Source organism: Somniosus microcephalus, chromosome 9 (assembly GCF_052327205.1).
Source record: "Somniosus microcephalus isolate GS21.2 chromosome 9, FLI_Smic_1.0, whole genome shotgun sequence".
NCBI lineage: Eukaryota > Metazoa > Chordata > Chondrichthyes > Squaliformes > Somniosidae > Somniosus > Somniosus microcephalus.
The window spans coordinates 80435124-80455841 of record NC_140995.1 but is presented as its reverse complement, the minus strand read 5'-3'; the positions used below and the strand labels follow the sequence as shown (position 1 = coordinate 80455841).

Genomic DNA, 20718 nt, shown 5'->3' with positions numbered 1-20718 from the left:
ATCTAGTTAGTTAATTTAGAAATTGTGCCCAGTTCAGGTGTGTTCTGTTAAGATTGTCTTCTGGAATGGCTTGGAGAGAAATGAGGTGTAGTGGGCACCAGTGATCTAGGATTGAGTCCTAAGTGGTATTGGATCTTTGCATCAGCAGAAAACTACATATGGCTAAAGCACTTGAATGTTTATCCCTTAGATGACTGGTTGTCCAAACAGCTGTTAAAGTTTTTGCCACATTGAGTTTGGAATTCTTGACCATTAAGTCTCAGCTGGAATCTCCATAGTGAATGTCTGAAATAAGGCACCTGCATACAACTCTAGGAAAGCAGTTTTGTCAACTGACTATTCTTGGAACCCTGGCATCTCAGGAAGACTGGTGACAGCAGAATATTTTTATACTGTTGATGCTGGCTCTTGTTTGATTGTTCCGTATCGTATAGCAGGTCTGTTGTCCCAGCTGCTGAAAATCAAGCCTCCGTTGAGAAGCAGAACAATGAGTTTCCCTGTGTCCTCCATCTCTTCACTCTTGTTACTTTTTTTTTAAAATTTGCTTATGGGGGATCTGGGTATCGCTGGCAAGGCCAGCATTTATTGCCCATCCCTCGTTGCCCTTGAGAAGGTGGTGGTGAGCTGCTGCCTTGAACCACTGCAGTCTGTGGTGAAGGTACTCCCACAGTGTTAAGTAGGGAGTTCCAGGATTTTGACCCAGCGACTATGAAGGATCGGCAATATACTTCTAAGTCAGGATGGTGTGTGACTTGGAGGGGAGTCAGGAGGAGAGACACTTGCCGCAGAATACCTAGCCTCTGACCTGCTCTTGTTGCCACAGTATTTGTGGCTGGTCCAGTTAAGTTCCTGGTCAATGGTGACCCCCCGGGATGTTGATGGTGGGGGACTCGGCGATGGTAATGCCGTTGAATGTCAAGGGGCGGTAGTTAGGCTATCGCTTGTTGGAGATAGTCATTGCCTGGCACTTCTGTGGCGCGAATGTTACCTGCCACTTATCAGCCCAAGCTTGAATGTCGTCCAGGTCTTGTTGCATGCGGGCATGGACTGCTTCATTATCTGAGGAGTTGTGAATGGTGCTGAACAATGTGCAGTCATCAGTGAACATCCCCATTTCTGACCTTATGTTGGCGGGAAGGTCATTGATGAAGCAGCTGAAGATGGTTGGGCCTAGGACACTGCCCTGAGGAACTCCTGCAGCAATGTCCTGGGGCTGTGATGATTAACCTTCAATCACCACAACCATCTTCCTCTCTGCTAGGTATGACTCCAGCCAGTGGAGTATTTTTCTCCTGAATCCCATTGACTTCACTTTTACTTGATGCCACACTTGGTCAAATGCTGCCTTGATGTCAAGGGCAGTCACTCTCGCCTCACCTCTGGAATTCAGCTCCTTTGACCAAGGCTGCAATGAGGTCGGGAGCCGAGTGGTCTTGGCGGAACCCAAACTGGGCATCAGTGACCAGGTTATTGGTGAGAAAGTGCCGTTTGATAGCACTGTCGATGACACCTTCCATTACTTTGCTGATGATTGAGAGTAGACTGATGGGGTGGTAATTGGCCAGGTTGGATTTGTCCTGCTTTTTGTGGACAGGACATACCTGGGCAGTTTTCCACATTGTCAGATAGATGCCAGTGTTGTGGCTGTCCTGGAACAGCTTGGCTAGAGGCGCGGCTAGTTCTGGAGCACGATAGAACATAAGAACATAAGAAATAGGAGCAGGAGTAGGCCAATTGGCCCCTCGAGCCTGCTCCGCCATTCAATAAGATCATGGCTGATCTGATCCTAACCGCCAATCCACTATGACAGGACTATCTCCTGAATCTAACAGCATTAGACACACGAAAGCAGGATCAGGCTACACGGCCCCTGGGCCCGCTCCGCTACCCACAGGGCCATGACCTATCCGAACCTAGACTCATAGCTGGGATGTGTCAGGGCCCACAGCCTTTGCTGTATCCAGTGCGCTCAGCCGTTTCTTTATCATGTGGCGTGAATCGAATTGGCTGAAGACTGGCTTCGGTGATGGTGGGGACCTCGGGAGTAGGCTGATATGGATCAGCCACTCTGCACTTCTGGCTGAAGATGGTTGCAAACTCTGCAGCCTTGTCTTTTGCACTCGCGTGCTGGACTCCACCATCATTGAGGATGGGGATATTCATGGAGCCTCCTCCTCCCGTTAGTTGTTTAATGATCCACCACCATTCACAACTGGATGTGGCAGGACTGCAGAGCTTTGATCTGATCTGTTGATTGTGGGATCGCTTAGCCCTGTCTATAGTATGCTGCTTCCACTTTTTAGCATGCATGTAGTCCTGCAGCTTCTCAAGGTTGGCACCTCATTTTTAGGTGCGCCTGGTGCTGCTCCCAGCATGCTCTTCTACACTCCTTATTGAACTGGGGTTGGTCCCCTGGCTTGGTGGTACTGGGAGAGAGGGATATGCCGGGCCAGGAGGTTAGATTGTGGTGGAATACAATTCTGCTGCTGATGGCCCACAATGCCTCATGGATGCCCAGTTTTAAGCTGCTAGATCGGTTTTGAATCTCTCCCATTTAGCACGGTGGTAGTGCCACACCACACTGAGGACACCATCCATCGTGTTAAGACGGGACTTTGTCTCCACAATGATTGTGCGCTGGTCACTGCTACCAATGCTGTCATGGATCTGCGACAGGTAGATTGCCTGTGTAACACTGGCAGATGGGATGCTTGCATCTAACAGGAGTGATCCAAGGCCCCTAGACTGTAACAATCCATTTGGTGTATCAGCAGACCTGAACTTTGTCTAGGTGCATATCAATTGCCATTGTAACAAGCAAAAGTTGGCATGATTATGTTTTGCCTAGGTCGGACATCAGGACAGCTATAATAAAACCAGATGTCTGAACACAATTTAAGAAAATTACAACCGGCAACAGATTTCCTAAAGCCAAATTAATGCCACCGCTTTATAGAATCATTAGAAATTTACAGTACGGAAGGAGGCCATTTCGGCCCATCGTGTCTGTGCTGGCCAACAAAGAGCTGTCCAGCCTAATCCCACTTCCCAGCTCTTGGTCTGTAGCCCTGCAGGTTAAAGCATCCCAAGTGCACATCCATGTACTTTTTAAATGTGGTTAGGATTCCTGTATCTACCACCCTTTCAGGCAGTGAGTTCCAGACCCCCACAACCCTCTGGGTGAAGACATTTCCCCTCAAATCCCGTCTAAACCTTCCACCAATTACTTTAAATCTGTGCCCCCTAGTTTTTGACCCCTCTGCTAAGGGAAATCGGTCTTTTCTATCCACTTTATCTAGGCCCCTCAATAATTTTATACACCTCAATAAGGTCTCCCCTCAGCCTCCTCTGTTCCAAGGAAAACAGACCCAGCCTATCCAGTCTTTCCTCCTAGCTAGGATTCTCTACTCTTGGCAACATCCTTGTAAATCTCCTCTGTACCCTCTCTAGTGGTGACTAGAACTGCACGCAATACTCTAGCTGAGGCTTAACTAGTGTTTTATGCAGTTGAAGCATAACCCCCCTGCTCTTGTATTCTATGCCACAGCTAATAAAGGCAAGCATTCCATATGCCTTCTTAACCACCTTATCTACCTGACCTACCTTCAGGGATCTGTGGACAAGCACTCCAAGGTCCCTTTGTTCCTCTACACTACTTAGTGTCCTACCATTTAATGTGTATTCCCTTTCCTTGTTAGCCCTCCCCAAATGCATTACTTCACACTTCTCTGGATTGAATTCCATTTGCCACTGTTCTGCCCACCTGACCAATTTATTGATGTCTTTCTGCAGTCTACAGCTTTCTTCAGTATCAACCACACAGCTGATTTTAGTATCATCTGCAAACTTCTTAATCATACCCCTATATTCAAGTCTAGATCATTGATATATACCTCAAAAAGCAAGGGACCTAGTACTGAGCCCTGCGGAACCCCACTGGAAACAGCCTTCCAGTCACAAACATTCAACCATTACCCTCTGCTTCCTGTCTGAGCCAGTTTTGAATCCAACTTGACACTTTGCCCTGGCTCCCATGGGCACTTAACTTCGTGACCAGTCTGCCATGTGGAACCTTATCAAAAGCCTTGTCCATATACAGGTAGACTACCTTTTATCCGAACTTCCGAAACCCTCTAAAAACCGAAGGTTTTTTCGTTCAGCGTAAGTCGTGCGCACGACATGACCAGAGTGGCGCACGACTTACGCTGAGCAGGGCAGAGGGTCAGAGTTCCCTCCTGGGTAGGAGATTGCAGGCCGAGCCGGGCAGTGTGGAGATGATACCGGGAGAGTGAACCCAACAATACAGCGGCCCGTCCGATATTATTTTCTCCACCCCCCACCTGACCCGACCCCCGATCCGTCCGATATTCTTTTCTCCGACCCCCCGCGGACCCCGACCCGACCCCCGACAAATTTCCCAATACCTTCTGAAATCCGAAAAATTCCGAAAACTGAAACTCGGCTGGTCCCAAGGCTTTTGGATAAGGGATAGCACTACATCAAACGCACTACCCTCCTTGTTACCACCTCAAAAAATTCAATCAAGTTTGTCAAGACACGACCTTCCCTTAACAAATCCGTGCTGACTATCCGTGATTAATCCATGTCTTTCTAAATAAAGATTTATCCTGTCCTTCAGAATTCTTTCCAATAATTTACCCCTGTTTAATGTTTACACATAAAGGAAGAGAGCATTGGGAGAGTGTCACAGATAGAAGAAGCATTGTGTGAAACTTTGAATTCTATGTGGACTTCTTGGATTAATGCAGAATTGAGTAGAGCTAAAGCATCTCTTAAGAAACAGGAGTTTCAGTCATTTTTAATGTTGAGATTGGGTGGTCTTTGGCATGGAGAAGGCCTCCTGTTAACTTGATTTTTTCCCCCACTCCACCCCTGCTGCTTTCTAAATAAGTTAGCAGTTATACAGCCCCTGTGGAGCATTTAAGTTGATGGTAAGTAGGATTGAACAGGATTTTTTTTGCAATCTTTCAGCTTTTTCAGATTCTTCAGCTTTCCCAGTACAGATTCCAATGTAGTTGGAAGAGTTTCCAACCCTTACCCATTAACTTCTACTGTAAGATTATGGATGACATTTTTCTTAATGCTGATCTACCATTTGTAAAATTCTGTCTATCTGTGTGCGGTGATTTTGGTCATTGCTGAATTTCTTGGGTGGAAAGGTAGCGTCTGTCAATCATCTTTGTCTCCTGAAAAGACCACCTCTTTTGATGCCCTTTCAGGTCATTGAGGAAAATCGAGAATGTTTCCTGTGGGGATTCCTGGGTAGATTTTGGACATTGTTTTAACAGGATCTGATTTTTGTTTTGAGTGTTAAATATCCAGTCCAGTGGCTTTATTAAATAAGCCAGAAGAGGCCAGCTTCTCGAGGGAGGATGTTGTACCCTATTGAGGGCTCCTGCATGGGCAACAATACTGTGGACTTTATACTGAGCATTAAGGGCATCACTCATTTATTGAGAATGAGTGGAGTATTACAAATTGACTTTGCTGTAAGGCTAAATGCCAACCAGATAGGTGGTTGTCGTTGACCTGCTACAGGATTCACTGACTTTCTTTTGTAGATCAGTACATTGTTTTTCATTTTATGGAATGACATTGACTTGGGGGGACTTGAAATAATGAGTCAAGGTAGCAGCTGGTTCCTTAGATAATATATTGAGGTCCTGAGCAGTTGTGCTGGTGCCTTTTTTTGGCTAAAGTGCTTAGAGGAGATTTAAGCTTGTGTCCGATTGGGTTGCTATACTTGTGGAACTTTTGGATTGTGACCTTAGATTTTATTGAAATTGTGAGGCTTTTGCAACTTGAAGCATCAGATGTTCTCTTCCCTATTTTGCCTTGGAACAAGTTCATGAGAATTGATCCAGCTCTTTGAAGTCTTAACTAAAATAATTTACTATAATTTCTAGTCCATTACTACTTTAATTATGCCTCCCTTTCTGGGCTACAGCTTATCTACTACATGAATAGCATTAAAAGCACTCTGTTCACATTAGCGTCACAAAGCATTGGAATTTGGAATAATATTTAATTTTCAGCCACAGTATTGACTGGTTATTGTGGTTATTTTTTTAAAAAGTAAGTAGCCTAAGCCATGAGACTAAATTTATTATGTGTATAGGTAGTGGTGTGCAGAACCTATATCTTTTTGAGTAAGAATGGCAATTCTTCGAGATGGACATGCGCAGAGAAAATTGCTTAATCTTCAAAAACAACAACTTGTATTTATATAGCGCTGTTAACGTAGTAAAACATCCCAAGGCACTTCACAGCAGTATTATAAAACAAAATTTGACACTGAGCCACATGAGATATTAGGGCAGATAACCAAAAGCTTGGTCAGAGGTAGGTTTTAAGAAGTATCTTAAAGGAGGAAAGAGAAGTTTAGGGAGGGAGGGGATTCCAGAGTTTAGGACCTTGATAGCTGAAGGCATGGCCACCAATGGTGGTGCAATTAAAATTGGGGATGCTCGAGGCCAGAATTAGGGGAGTGCAGCTATCTGAGGGTTGTGGGGCTGGAGGAGATTAGAGATGGGGAGGGGCGAGGCCATGGAGGGATTTGAAAACAATGAAAATTTTAAAATCGAGGCATTGCTTAACCAGGAGCCAGTGTAGGTCAGTGAGCACAGAGGCGATGGGTGAACGGGACTTGGTGTGAGTTAGGACACAGGCAGCAGAGTTTTGGTTGACTTTAAGTTTATGGAGGGTAGAACGTGGGAGTCCGGCCAGGAGTGTGTTGGAATAGTCCAGTCTAGAGGTAACTAGCACGGATGAGCTGAGGCAGAGTCGGGCGATGTTATGGAGGTGGAAATAAGCGGTCTTAGTGATGGTGCGGATATGTGGTCGGAAGCTTGTTTCAGGGTCAAATATGACACCCAGGTGGCGAACAGTCTAGTTCAGCCTCAGTTGCCAGGGAGAGGAGGGAGTTGGTGGCTTCAGTCTTCCAATATTTAATTAGAGGAAATTTCTGCTTATCCAGTACTGGATCTCGGAGAAGCAGACTGACCATTGAGACAGTGGAGGGGTCAAAAGAGGTGGTGATGAGGTAGATTTTTGGTGTCGTCGGTGTACATGTGGAAACTGACGCTGTGGTTTTTGGATGATACTGCCGAGGGGGCAGCATGTAATTGAGAAATAGGCTCAAGCATAGATCCTTGGGGGACCACCAGCGGTAACTGCGGGAGCAGGAAGAGAAGCCATTACAGGTGATTCTTTGGTTACAATTAGAGAAGAATGGAACCAGGCAAGTGCAGTTGGACAATGGTGGAGAGGCATTGGAGGAGGATGATGTGGTCAACCGTGTAAAAGGTTGCAGACTGGTCGAGAAGGATGAGGAGGGATAGTTTACTTCTTTCAGTCACATTATTTTCCCACTACTCTTCCTGAATCTAAACTTGTGTTTTTAAAAAAAAAAAAAAAAAAAAAATGCTTCTAGTTTATAAAGTGCGTAGTTGTGATTGCAGCATATTGCCTACCATAGCTTCATTAAGATCTGGTTACTTGGCCCATATAGGATTGTCATGGGACCAGTGAACCATCCATTTTAGCTTTAAGTAAATGAAATAGGAAATGGGGTAGCCATATGACCCCTCGAGCCTGCTCCACCATTCAATAAGACCATTTCACATTTTCCCCACATTACACTCATTCTCCTACTTTCTTGCCCACTCACTTAACCTGCCTATATCCCTTTGCAGACCCTGTATGTCCTCCTCGCAGCTTACTTTCCCACCTAGCTTTATATCGTTTGCAAACTTGGATTATATTTCACACTGTCCCCTCATCTAAGTCATTGATCTAGATTGTAAATAGCTGAGGTCCAAGCACCCCACTAGTTACAACCTGCCAACCCGAAAATGACCCGTTTTTTCTGTCCTTTAACCAATCTGTAATCCATGCTACTATATTGCTCTGTGACCACAATGGACCTCACTTGTATCTTGGAAAGAATTTGTGGTCCATTATGGACAAGCTTGAATGGTTGACTTACAAATTTGAAGTCTGCACTAGATAATCTCTCTGGTTTAGTGTCATCAGTTTCTCCCAATTCTCTCCTGCTTTAAAACATTCCTTAAAATCCATTTATTTGACCAAGCTTTTAGTCATCCCATCTAATCTTCTTTGGCTCAGCATCCTTTTTTTTTCCTGAGCACATCCGAGAAACACATTGGAAAATGTTCTATGTTAAAGACACTATAAATGCACGTTGTTTTAAGCAGATCCCGTGTCTCTTACGTGTTTCCCTTGTTGCCGGATACTTAGTCTTACAATAGCATAACTCGGGGTCATACCAATGATAACCCCTTGTTATCTGAACTGGGTGCTATAATCTCATACGTGCCACCATGTGTGCTCCTTCAATCTTCCAAAAGGTGCACTAGGTAACAGTCTGGTGAGGTGAGGCCAAATATAAACAAACAGGCAAATTTATTGTACAGTCCATTAACAAACAGCAATGATTACAGTGCATTAATTACAGCTTGTTTTGGAATGTTTCTCCCGACATAGAAAATAACAAAGCATACTACACAGGCTGAATATAACTTGCTGACCAGTAATTCCTCTGAACTTGATTGGCACTTCTACAAGGAGATCTTATCAGATTTTCTGCACTGAGCAAAACTCTGTTTTTGTTATCTGGCTAGGCAGAAGTCAAGAGCGTGACCACTGACCCTCTCCTAGCATTCCTAGACGAACTACCCGCCCTGTCTGTGTTCTCATATTTAAAAAAAAATAAATATATATATCCATACCATAGTAGGTGTAGAAGTTCACAAGACTGCCTAAGTGAACTTGCATTGTCTCAGTTTGAAGTGGTTTGAGGGAGACACCATTTCATTATATAATCTAGGTATAGTCCCCACTCCACAGCACTTGGCTGCTTATGGGGATTTAAATCACGTGAGCTAAATTTAACGTGTCAGTATTGTTAAAAATCAAGCTGTGAGGAACTTCACTGAGGTGGATGTTGGAGGATTAGCTAGAAAACTTCTTGCACCACACTTTCCCACATTGGTGGGTGGTATTTTGTATCATTATGCAAATGTTCAGGCAGGAGAAAACCTTTGGTCCATCTAGCCCACCTCAGTATTTTCTTGGTGCATTTCTAATAACCTTGGATCCTATTTGTTGACCAAAATGTATCTAATTTCATCTTGAGATGCCTTAGGGGATCTTGTTCCACCACCTGTCGGTAATCTGTTCCATATAGTTGCCACCCTATTAGTTTATTAAAAAAACTTTCCTTCTGTATTTCCTCTGTTCTTTTATTGCCCTTAATTTGTAAATATGACCTTGTGCTTAAATCCTGTACACGGCAGAAAAGCTAGCTTGGATCCATTTTGTCCATTAACTCTACCTGCCTTTGAAGAGATGAGAGAAACACACGTGCAAAAGATGGATAGCTGGTTCAGGTCACGGGTTTTCATTGTTACTCCCTGAACAATTCAACTAGTCACTGGGCAGTTCGAGTCAACTGCCATAAAGGCAAGACAGTCAGACTGCTTTCAGAAATGACTACTACCACTTGAATCTAAGAAGGTATCAGTGGCAGACTTGAATTCATAGCAATGTCTTTAGCACGCCAGTTTTGAACAATCTCCAAGTCATACTTGGTAAAAATACAGTGAGGTTTACCATAGTTTCAAGTAGTGATTTTTTAAAATAAATTACCAGCTTAATAAAAAGTGAGTAATGTGCTTTTTTTCCTTTTAGTTTTTATTTCATTGTAGGAGGAAGAATCCATCACTTGCTGAAAAAGGAAATGGGGATTACATTGTTTGTATCTGATCCTTGTACAGAGGTTTCACTCCTGGTCTCGAACTAGGGGATTACTGCCCAAGGGGTATGGCTCTTGTATGACCACCACGTACTCATTAGTTATATCGGTTCCAGTATAGGAACCTCCGTTGGACAGGAAGTGGCAGTTGTTTGTTGGCTTCCATTTGTTTTGTAGCATATGCCGCCTTCTACAAAATGTACTAAAGGTTGTGGGGTAATACAGGCATAGATTAAGTACTCTGCAGAAGAGGTTGCAATCCTGTTGAGATTATGGAAAGGGTATACAAATGAGCTGAATTATATTTAATAACCCTGGAATTTTTACTGTTGGGAGGAAATTGTTGAAATGACTACTTTTCCTCTGCCAAGTAATCATGTAAGTTGGTAGTTGAAGCTGTAACGGCATATTGGAAGAAATGGCCCTGATGGGTGAATTGTTTGCTTGTTTGGTGATTACTAAATAAAACCAGTACCACCGTTTATTCATTCAGAGTTTTGGCTCATTTTTGAGTCTTAGTTTTATGGGGGTTGCCTTATACAACCCTTTATCTGTATGATAGTGCAACTCAGGAATATAACCGTATCATTCCCTTGTGATCCAGACCAGACTTGAACAACAAACACTTGGTGAGTCGAGATTTGATAGGAAGTAAAGCAGTTAACGATTCATATCGGGTGGATGTACAGAAGTTATGATCAGATTCATTTATTTCCTATCCATAAAACTTGTCTTGTATAGTATAAAAATAATGACCAAGCATGCTATTTCACTTCAATGGATCATGTTGCATGACTTAAAGCTGATTTCCTAACTCCTTTCTCCAGTACCCTGTCCTTGCAGCCTTTAGCTGACTGCTTGCAGTCAATGTCCTGTTTTTAAGAGCTAGACTGCCTCTGCTGGAGTCAGTGATTTTGCTTTATTTTCTGGCTGTTTGCACCCAGAAAATGATCAAAAACCTTTCAACATAATGATGGGACAGTTATTGATAACTGAGACAACCTAACTAATTGCTTATTTGTAGTCTGAGGAAACATCAAAGCTAGTTCCTTATTTTAAAATTGATGTGTATAATAAATGCATGCACACAATCAATTTTAGGAGCTACTAACACAAATGTAACCATGCCATCTTTAGTTGCTCCAATGTTCCCCTGCATAGCTCAACACATTCACTGGGCCTCAAAAGTACCTGACCTTGGATATTGATATACCTATCAATTCATCCAATGAAAAGCGACGAGTTAAGAAAGTAACTATAGGTTTTATTGGCTAAATAACAGAGCCCACCCTCGTGGGTGATCGGATACAACAAGGAGGAATGCCAGCCAGTCAACTACCTTTTATACCTGGGCAGGTAGGCGGAGTCAGCAGTGGTCAGCCCAGGTATAGCAGCGTGACAAGAGGCGACCTCGTATAGTGATACAACAGTGTGAACAGTGATAACCATAGAGTAACGATATAACAGTGATAACTATAGTGTAACGATAGTGAACGATAAAAGTGGTTTACCACATTCACCCCTTTAGATTTGAGTCCGGCGGGGTGAAGTGTACTACCAGTTCTGGTATGTCAGTCTGTCCGGAGGCCTCGTAAGCCTTCCTGATCGTCGCAGCGGCGGTGTTGCATTATCCGGTGTTAATGCTGGTGTCTGCGTGGTCGGCGAAGGCTCGTGGGGTTCCGGCATGCCATCTACCTGGTCTGGAATTGGGGGGTGGGGGGGGGGTGGTGAAGGTGGTGTCTCCGGAGTGCCCGAGGGTGCGAGGTCTCGTAAGGAAACTGTGTCCTCCCGCCCGTCTGGGTATGCCACATAGGCGTACTGGGGGTTGGCGTGCAGGAGGTCCACCCTCTCGACCAGGGGGTCCGTTTTATGGGCCCTCACGTGCTTTCGCAGCAAGACGGGCCCCGGAGAGGTCAGCCAGGTTGGTAGCGTGGTTCCCGTAGTCGACTTCCTGGGGAAAGCAAACATTCGTTCATGGGGGGTGGCGTTGATGGCAGTGCAAAGTAGTGACCGGGTGGAATGCAGCGCTGCCGGGAGAACTTCCTGCCAGCGGGAGATTGGGAGGCCCTTAGACTTTAAGGCTAAGAGGACGGCCTTCCATACCGTCGCGTTTTCTCTTTCTACCTGGCCGTTCCCTCTGGGGTTGTAGCTGGTGGTCCTGCTTGCAGCAATACCTCTCGCTAGTAGGAACTGGCGGAGTTCCTCGCTCATGAAGGAGGAGCCCCGGTCACTATGTATATAGTTTGGGAACCCGAACAAGGCGAAGAGGTCGTTCAGGCATTTAATGACCGTGGTACTGGTCATGTCTGGGCAGGGGAAGGCAAAGGGGAAACGGGAGTACTCATCAACAATGTTGAGGAAGTACACATTACGGTCAGAGGACGGGAGGGGCCCCTTAAAGTCGATGCTCAGGCGCTCGAAGGGGCGGGTGGCCTTGATCAGGCTTGCTCTGTCCGGCCTAAAGAAGTGCGGTTTGCACTCGGCACAGGTCTGGCAGTTCCTGGTCATGGTCCTGACCTCCTCGATGGAGTAGGGCAGGTTGCGGGCCTTAATGAAGTGGTAAAGTCTGGTGACCCCGGGGTGGCAGAGGTCGTTGTGGAGGGTCTGAAGTCTATCACTTTGCGCGCTGGCGCATGTAATTCGTGACAGAGCATCGGGGGGTTCGTTCAGCTTACCTGGCCGGTACAAGATATCATAATCGTAGGTGGAGAGCTCGATTCTCCACCTCAAGATCTTGTCATTCTTGATTTTGCCCCTCAGCTTGTTATTAAACATAAAAGCGACCGAATGTTGGTCGGTAAGGAGGGTAAATCGTTTGCCTGCCAGCTAGTGCCTCCAGCGTCGTACCGCCTCCACAATCGCCTGGGCCTCCTTCTCGACCGACGAGTGTCGGATCTCAGGGCCCTGTAGGGTCCTTGAGAAGAAGGCCACCGGTCTCCCCTCCTGGTTAAGGGTGGCGGCTAGGGCGAAGTCGGATGCATCGCTCTCGACTTGGAAGGGGATGGACTCATCCACAGCGTGCATAGTGGCCTTGGCAATGTCTCCCTTAATGAGGGAGAAGGCTGCGCACGCTTCCTCCGTAAGGGGGAAGGATGTGGACTTCATGAGGGGTCTGGCTTTGTCCGCATAATTGGGCACCCATTGGGCATAGTAGGCGAAGAGCCCCAGGGTTCTCTTCAGTGCCTTTGGACAGTGGGGGAGGGGTAGCTCCATGAGGGGGCGCATTCTTTCGGGGTCGGGGCCGATGACTCCGTTCTCTACTACACAGCCGAGGATGGCAAGGCGCGAGGTGTTAAACACACATTTATCCTTATTGTAGGTGAGGTTCAGCCGTTGGGCCGTACGGAGGAATCTCTCCAGATTAACATCGTGGTCCTGCCGGTCGCGGCCGCAGATGGTGACGTTATCTAGATAGGGGAACGTGGCGTGCAGCCCGTTCTGGTCAACCATCCGGTCCATCTCCCTTTGGAAGACCGAAACCCCGTTGGTGACGCCGAAGGGAACCCTAAGGAAGTGGTAGAGGCGGCCGTTCGCCTCGAAGGCTGTATACTGGCGGTCCTCAGGGCGGATAGGGAGTTGGTGATAGGCCGACTTAAGGTCGATGGTGGAGAATACCCGGTACTGCGCAATCTGATTGACCATATCAGATATGCGGGGAAGGGGGTATGCGTCCAGCTGGGTGTACCTGTTTATGGTCTGGCTGTAGTCGATGACCAGGCGGTTTTTATTGCCGGTCTTAACGACCACGACCTGGGCACGCCAGGGGCTGGTGCTCCCCTCGATGATGCCCTCCTTCAGGAGACGCTGCACCTCAGAGCTAATGAAAGCTCTGTCCCCGGTGCTGTACCGTCTGCTCTTGGTAGCGACGGGTTTGCAGTCGGGGGTGAGGTTAGCGAACAGGGAAGGTGGCGGGACCTTGAGGGTGGATAGGCCGCAGGTGTTACGCGGTGGGCGGTTTAAAATCTGCTGGTTGTCGACTGAGTGGGGGGAGGGGTCCGCCGTATGCTAGCGTGACGCTTTGGAGGTGGGATTGGAAGTCTAGGCCTAGTAGGACGGCAGCGCATAGCTGGGGCAGGACGAGGAGTTTAAAATTTTTATACTCCGTACCCTTAACCGACAGGGTCACAACACAGTAGCCGCTGATGTCAGTGGCGTGTGACCTCGATGCCATCGAGATCCGGTTGCGCGTTGGCAGGACAGGGAGGGAGTAGTGGCTCACCGTGTCTGGGTGGATGAAGCTCTCCGTGCTTCCGCTGTCGAACAGGCAGGTCGTGGCGTGGCCGTTTACTTTGATGTCCATCATCGACTTGGACAGGTGATGCGGGCGGGCCTGGTCCAGTGTGACGGAGGCTAGTGTATAGCTGAGCGAGTTGTTGTAGTCTACGGTTGAGGCGGTAGTCGGGTCTAGAGGCACGGTGGCGGTCGGGCGTGGTGGGTAAAATGGCGTCTCCCACGAGGTTGGACAAAATGGCGGAGAAGATGGCTGCCCCCATAACTCACATGAGGCACTGCTGGTGTCTGTTGCCTGTATCAAAGATGGCCACCCCATGACTCGCATGTGGGGATGCTGGCCTCTGTTGCCTTGAAGGAAGATGGCCGCCCCCACAGCTCGCATGAGGCACTGCTGGCCTCTGATGATCCACCTCTGCAGGCCTTGGCGAAGTGGCCTTTCTTCATGCAGTTTGAGCAGGTAGAGTTCCTGGCTGGGCAGCGCGACCTCGGGTGTTTCGCCTGGCCGCAGAAGAAGCAGCCGGCGGCCCGATCGCGGGGGTCCGATGTCGGAGCCGGTACCGGGGGTGGCGGTCTCGATCGGGTCCGGGACGCCGACGCTGAGGTAGGTCCCAGGGGGGTTGCTGCGGGGGGTATCGCGGTCGGTCCCAGGGTCGCGAGTTACAGTACCTTGAGTATGCCTCGAGGTCCCGATGGGCCACCTCTAGAGAGAGAGCGAGGGCTGCAGCTTTGTCCAGGTCGAGGTCCCTTGCTTCCAGTAGTCTTTGCTGTGAGTAGTCGGACCGCAGGCCTTTCACGAAGGCATCGTGGACATTGTCTTCAGTATTTTCTGCCGCCGTTACCGCTTTAAAGTTACAGTCTCTGCCGAGTGCTTGTAGCACCCGTAAAAATTCCTCCACGGGCTCTCCTGGCTGTTGCGGGCGGGATCTTAGGAGGTGTCTGGCATACATGGAATTTACCGGGGTTTGGTACTGTCTTTTCAGCTGGTTGATGGCGTCCTCGTATGTTTTAAGGTCCCGGATGAGTGCGAATACTTTAGGGCTCACTTGGGCGTTCAGAACTCTTAGCATGGATTTCTGAGGCACGCCGGATTCTCCCAGGTAGGCTTCAAAGCAGCTCAGCCAGTGTTCGAAGTCGAGGGCTGAGTTTGCTGCCTGTGGGTTTAGATCCAGGTACGGTGGTCTGAGGGCTCGCAGCCAGGCCGGCTGCTGTGGCTGTTGTAGCTGGGCGTCTGGCTGGTCGCTTGGCTGGTCGTTTGACTGCTCAGTTGTCGACATTTTAAAATTTAGCCAATAAAATTGATATACCTATCAATTCATCCAATGAAAAGCGACGAGTTAAGAAAGTAACTATAGGTTTTATTGGCTAAATAACAGAGCCCACCCTCGTGGGTGATCGGATACAACAAGGAGGAATGCCAGCCAGTCGACTACCTTTATACCTGGGCAGGTAGGCGGAGTCATGGGCGGAGTCAGCAGTGGTCAGCCCAGGTATAGCAGCGTGACAAGAGGCGACCTCGTATAGTGATACAACAGTGTGAACAGTGATAACCATAGAGTAACGATATAACAGTGATAACTATAGTGTAACGATAGTGAACGATAAAAGTGGTTTACCACAGATATATACTCCCTTGATAATACTTGGCCCAGTCTAGCCCACCCAGCTCGGGTCTGCTTGAGCAAAGATGCAAAAAAAGTGCACATGCATAGAAACCTTTTTTCCCTGTTGAGTGCCTTTTGTGCCTGTATAAATACAAGTTGTATGAAGTAACAAATGTGCCAAATTAATTAATCCCACACCCTACACCTATTGAGTGCTCCTGTGCCTTGCTTTGGGTTCTACTTCACTAGATTGTGATTGGCTGTCTCCACCTCGAGCAGCGGCCTAATTTTCCCTGCCCTCTTGTAGGTTTTCCTCCGAGTGCCTTAGTAGTCGTGCTCTTCAGCACAGCAGAGGTGGTGATCTGGAATGGCTTATACCCAGCTTATGATCCTCTCCATGGTTCCCAAAATACTTGTGCTCAATGTATTTCTGAACAGCTTGTCTATAGATCCTTCTATAGAGTATGGATCTTTGGGTGTTTATGTAGCAGTTTATAATATAATCTATTCAGGCTATATATGCATAAGATTTTGATTTGTTCTGTAGGGCTGAGTAGTCTGCTAGTCATGTGACTTGTCAGTCATGTGGTTATCAGCAACAAATTCAACACGCTCCCAGACAGCCTCCCTCTGTAGCTACACTGGCCTATTGGCACCTCCTACTTGCACAAAGATCACGTTGCAGGTATCCGAGGTTTGGACATGAGTCTGCCTCCAGGCCTTCATGGCAGATGAGAGGAAAAAGACAAACGCACAGGGTAAACACTAATGGACATAAAGACAGCAAAGGAGAAGCAGAGTCCCAGATATGCAGAATGAAGGACGATATACAGACTAAGACAAACTAACAGGCATTAAGAGAACAATGTAGATGAGAAGAGAATGAGACATGCGCAAACCGTAGAGTGAGGAAGTCCTTGAGACCAGAGAAAGGCATACTGAAAGACGAGACTAAACGAGACCATGATAGTGTAGAAAATGAGCAGAGACTTGCAGGAAGTTTAAAAACATAATTCATGAACTATGCTATGAGATCAACTAATGTGTATCTATAATAAATTAATACCATTGGCCTGCTTTTCTGCATTCTGGTCAGTTAGCTGAAGATAAGTGAAGCCTTATTTTGAGATTTGATTAATCAATTAGCAGAAGCTTCCATTGCAAGCTTGGACAACGATTGCATATTGTATTAAATGTTTGGGTCACAGGATCCATGTGCTGTTACATTAATCTGTGCTTTTTAAATAAAAAAAAAAATACACACCGCCTCTGGCTTTTGTCTCGGCTGTACCCACCCTAGTTGGCACAACTGTTCAAGTAACGGCAGGATGTAAGTCATCTCCCAGACCTCAATGTGATGCAGTATCATCCTATACCACCTCAAACTATGATAGCAAAATAGCCATAATATAGTGGATTTCTCCCTGACCTTGGATGACTACAGAGAGCAAATCTATAGTAAGAGGGAAAAGCAAAATACTGTGGATGCTGGAAATCTGAAATAAAAACGGAAATACTCAGCAGGTCAGGCAGCATCTGTGGAGAGAGAGAGAGTTGACGTTTCAGGTCGATGACCCTTCGTCAGAACTGGCCAGTTCTGACGAAGGGTCATTGACCTGAAACGTCAACTCTCTCTCTCTCCACAGATGCTGCCTGACCTGAGTATTTCCAGCATTTTATGGTAATCTAGTAAGCGGGTATGAATTGATCTGAATATGGGAATTGGGCCTGCTAGTAACCTAGATATGCTTTATACATATGCACAAAAAACTTGGAACTGTAACTAGGCTGTAATGCATTCTGTATCATTATTGCTCAGGGTGCTTGCCAGGTATTCTGAATGTGATTGGTTGCTCATCTCTCAAGTTTGTAAACCAGTATATTTGACTCTTGATCTTGCCCATCATGCATTTTTAAAACTGCTTATCCATTGTAGCCAAGTAATTTGGAGTCATGGGGTTGCACAATTCATGTTGGGATTTGACCAAGGACCAATGTCCTCCTACACTACTCCATTGTTAAGCACTTTGGAGTTAGTGGTCTTTATTGGTGTCAATAACTTTGGGATTATTACTCTGTGGCTGTGTATTCTCCTAGAGCACTGATGCAATCAGCATACACACCTCATTGAGAGTAAATACAGGAAACTTTGTGATATCCGGCACCGAGCTGTTGCCGTCCCATCAAAACTGCCGGACAAACCAGCGCTAATGTTGAAACATACGGAGATTTTGAGCTCCGTATCTGGCAACAAACCCTGTTGCTTAGCAACAGCTTCTAAACAGTCGGTCGTACTTTGCAAGCGTCTCTGTAGCTTAGCAACAGCTTCAGCGAGACCTTGCAGAGCCTGACTGGTGGGGAAAAAAAAAAAGCAACAAAAAGAAAAAAAACCTACCGAAACGGCTCCTGGTTTTTGCTGGTGGCTCGAGCATTCCGGACAGTTAACCTCCGGATAAACCAAAGTTTCCTGTAGAAAAGTAAAATTCTGACTTTTCCAATACCTTGTGTTGCTTATTTTTTTTTAATAGGATCACCCTTATTGATACTTCAGGCTGATATTGATGTAACTTGTGTGGCAGTTGAAAGTGAGAATGAACACCAGGGCAGTAGGTCAAGCTATCCAAATTCCAGCACTGATGTCTCCCAGAAGGAAATTGATGGTTCTGAAGTTCATTGTGAGAAAGAAGATGGTCAGATACTGCAGTCACATGTGGCAACAACTGCTGCTGTTGATGGTGTTAAATTCGATAAAGAACAATTGATCCATGGCACCAGTATCAAGGTTACTGATGCTGTGTTACCTTCTACCACATCAGAAGTTACGTTGCTTAAACACTTTGTAGATCATAACCAAGAACATCAACTGATGCCTTTTGCTACTCTTTCAGCATCAGAAAAATTAAGTGAATTTGAAAATCTGTCAGACAAAAGTGTGGAAACTAATGTCTGCGTCACAGTAGAGGGCACGTCTACAGCAGAATCTGTGGATTCCCTCCAGTAGTGGTCATCAGAGGTCTTTAAGGAAGATCTGTAACCAAATATACTGATAATTCCTGCTCCTGAAGATTTTTGTAAAAATACTACGGCTACAAATACTGGTAAATGAGCATTTCATTTAGCCCCTTACATTGCCCAACTGATTTTAAAGGTAAATTGGAAAAGGATGCTGTAGCCTCCAGAATGAATCCCCAAGCCTTAAAATACAGAAACTGCTCTAGTACAGTATATGGTTGATCAGGTGCCTAGAAAAGAGATGAATCATCAGGTTTTTATTTTGGGTAGCTGCAGCATTTCAGCCTAAAGGGAGGTTTAAGTTTAGGATTCAAACGTGCATTCAATTGACTCGGCAAACCATTTTTTTTACTTGGCATGAAGTGGGCTAAATTGGGTGGGGGGGAAGAAAGAGTCTTATTGACAGGTGTGTGGCCTGTTGCCTAGAATTGAATCTAAAGGTTACTGCTGGTACCAGTCAGTTGAAAAATGACCATGTTTCATCTATAATGATGAACATAGATACTTGAAGTTGTAAAAATTGATAAACCTATTAAGCAAACATTGTATGTTGTGAATCTTGCTGAAACCTGATCAGTATGCAAGAATGTCAATGCCTTTGAATTGTTTCTGTATGTATATTACAGCCAAAAAATGTAATCACCCATGGTTCCTGGAAAAAGTCCTTTCACAAACTCTAAATTATGGATTATAACGTAAGTCAACTACAACTGCAAAGTCCTAGAACCAAACAGGATGTTTCCAAAAGTAGTAGTCATCAAAATACTTTTATGTACACTGCAACCTGTTTAAAAATGTGTTCAATTAAAATGACAAATAAAGCTTGTTTATGCAGACATTTTTGTGAGGGCTCATTAAATTTAAAAAGTTGATCATGGCAAGGTTGTACCAAATGATCTGTAGAAGTTGGTTTATGTTGTGCTCCCTCTTGTCTTTTCCATAATGTGCTGTGAAATAGTCCATATCCTTGCAGACCAGATCACTGGGTTAATCCTCATTTGTATTCTCCATTTTCATATTGACATATGAAAAACCAGGTTATGAATAATTTAGTGCTCAGACACTTCCTGTCACTACTATACAAACCATATTAATAAATGTCAGCCTTTTCCTAATTGTTGTCACTCACTGGTCATGTCAGTTCATGACATTTCTAAACAATCCTTCCATTTTTGTGATTGAAAATGTTTTATTTAGTACATTATGTAGCTCTGGTTTTGAGCACTGCTCCAAATGTTGCAATTTAAGCATGTTGCTCATTTTATATTCAATTTTAAATGTCTTTCAAAGCACTGACTACTTGTTTTCTGAGCAACATTGGTGGCAGATCTGGTGTACAGGCTAAGATGTCCTAGTCAAATAGCAGCAATAATGTTGAATTCTGTTGGGTCTAGCACTTTGCTGGTAACAATCTCCCTTCATTCTTGATAACATCCCAAAGCAATAGTAGGGCAGCTTTGGTGGCTTGCAATAAAATTAACTACCCAGTGGCTCTTCCTCCATTCCTTTTCCCTCCGATGCACCATTTTGAAGGTGGTGAGGCCTTGATGATATCAATGCAAGTCAAAGGTTCCAGTAAGATGAGCTATCTTTCACTTAGTGAACAGTGGGTATACATGGTTACATAAGATACTGTGGTATGGAGTGAAGCAACAAAGTAAATACTAGGCATATTTAGTACATACTCAAGTCAGTAGTTGAAGTAGGCTGTAACTAGTAGGGTACCACAAGGATCAGTGCTTGGGCTGCTGCTGTTTATACTCAGTCCTGTCATCAATATAGATTGTAATGTAGCCAAGTTTGCTGATAGTTAGATGGGAAAGTAAGCTGTGAGGAGAATGCAAAGAGGCTAGAGAGAGATATAGACAGGTTGATTGAGTGGGCAAGAACATGGCAAATGGAATACAATCCACTTTGGTGGGGAAAAACCAAAAAAGCAGAATATTTTTGAAGGGTGAGATGGAAATATTTGCAAGCAATTAGGAAAGCAAATGGTATGTTTGCTTTTATTACAAAGGGATTAGAGTGTAAATGTCTTACTATTATACAGGGCATTGGTGAGGCTAAGGTTCACTA

The 20718-nt window shown here is 45.5% G+C and overlaps 1 protein-coding gene across 1 annotated transcript in view; it reads left to right on the top strand.

Annotated features, from left to right (window-relative positions):
• Nucleotides 1–19478, top strand: part of LOC147112500 (tudor domain-containing protein 6-like) — a 32889-nt gene extending 13411 nt beyond the window's left edge. The window contains exon 4 of the mRNA XM_085996802.1: nucleotides 18159–19478. Within this exon, the coding sequence (XP_085852928.1) occupies nucleotides 18159–18631 (473 nt within the window). The 3' untranslated portion in view covers nucleotides 18632–19478. The remainder of the gene's footprint in view (nucleotides 1–18158) is intronic.
• The last annotated feature ends 1240 nt before the right edge of the window (nucleotides 19479–20718 follow it).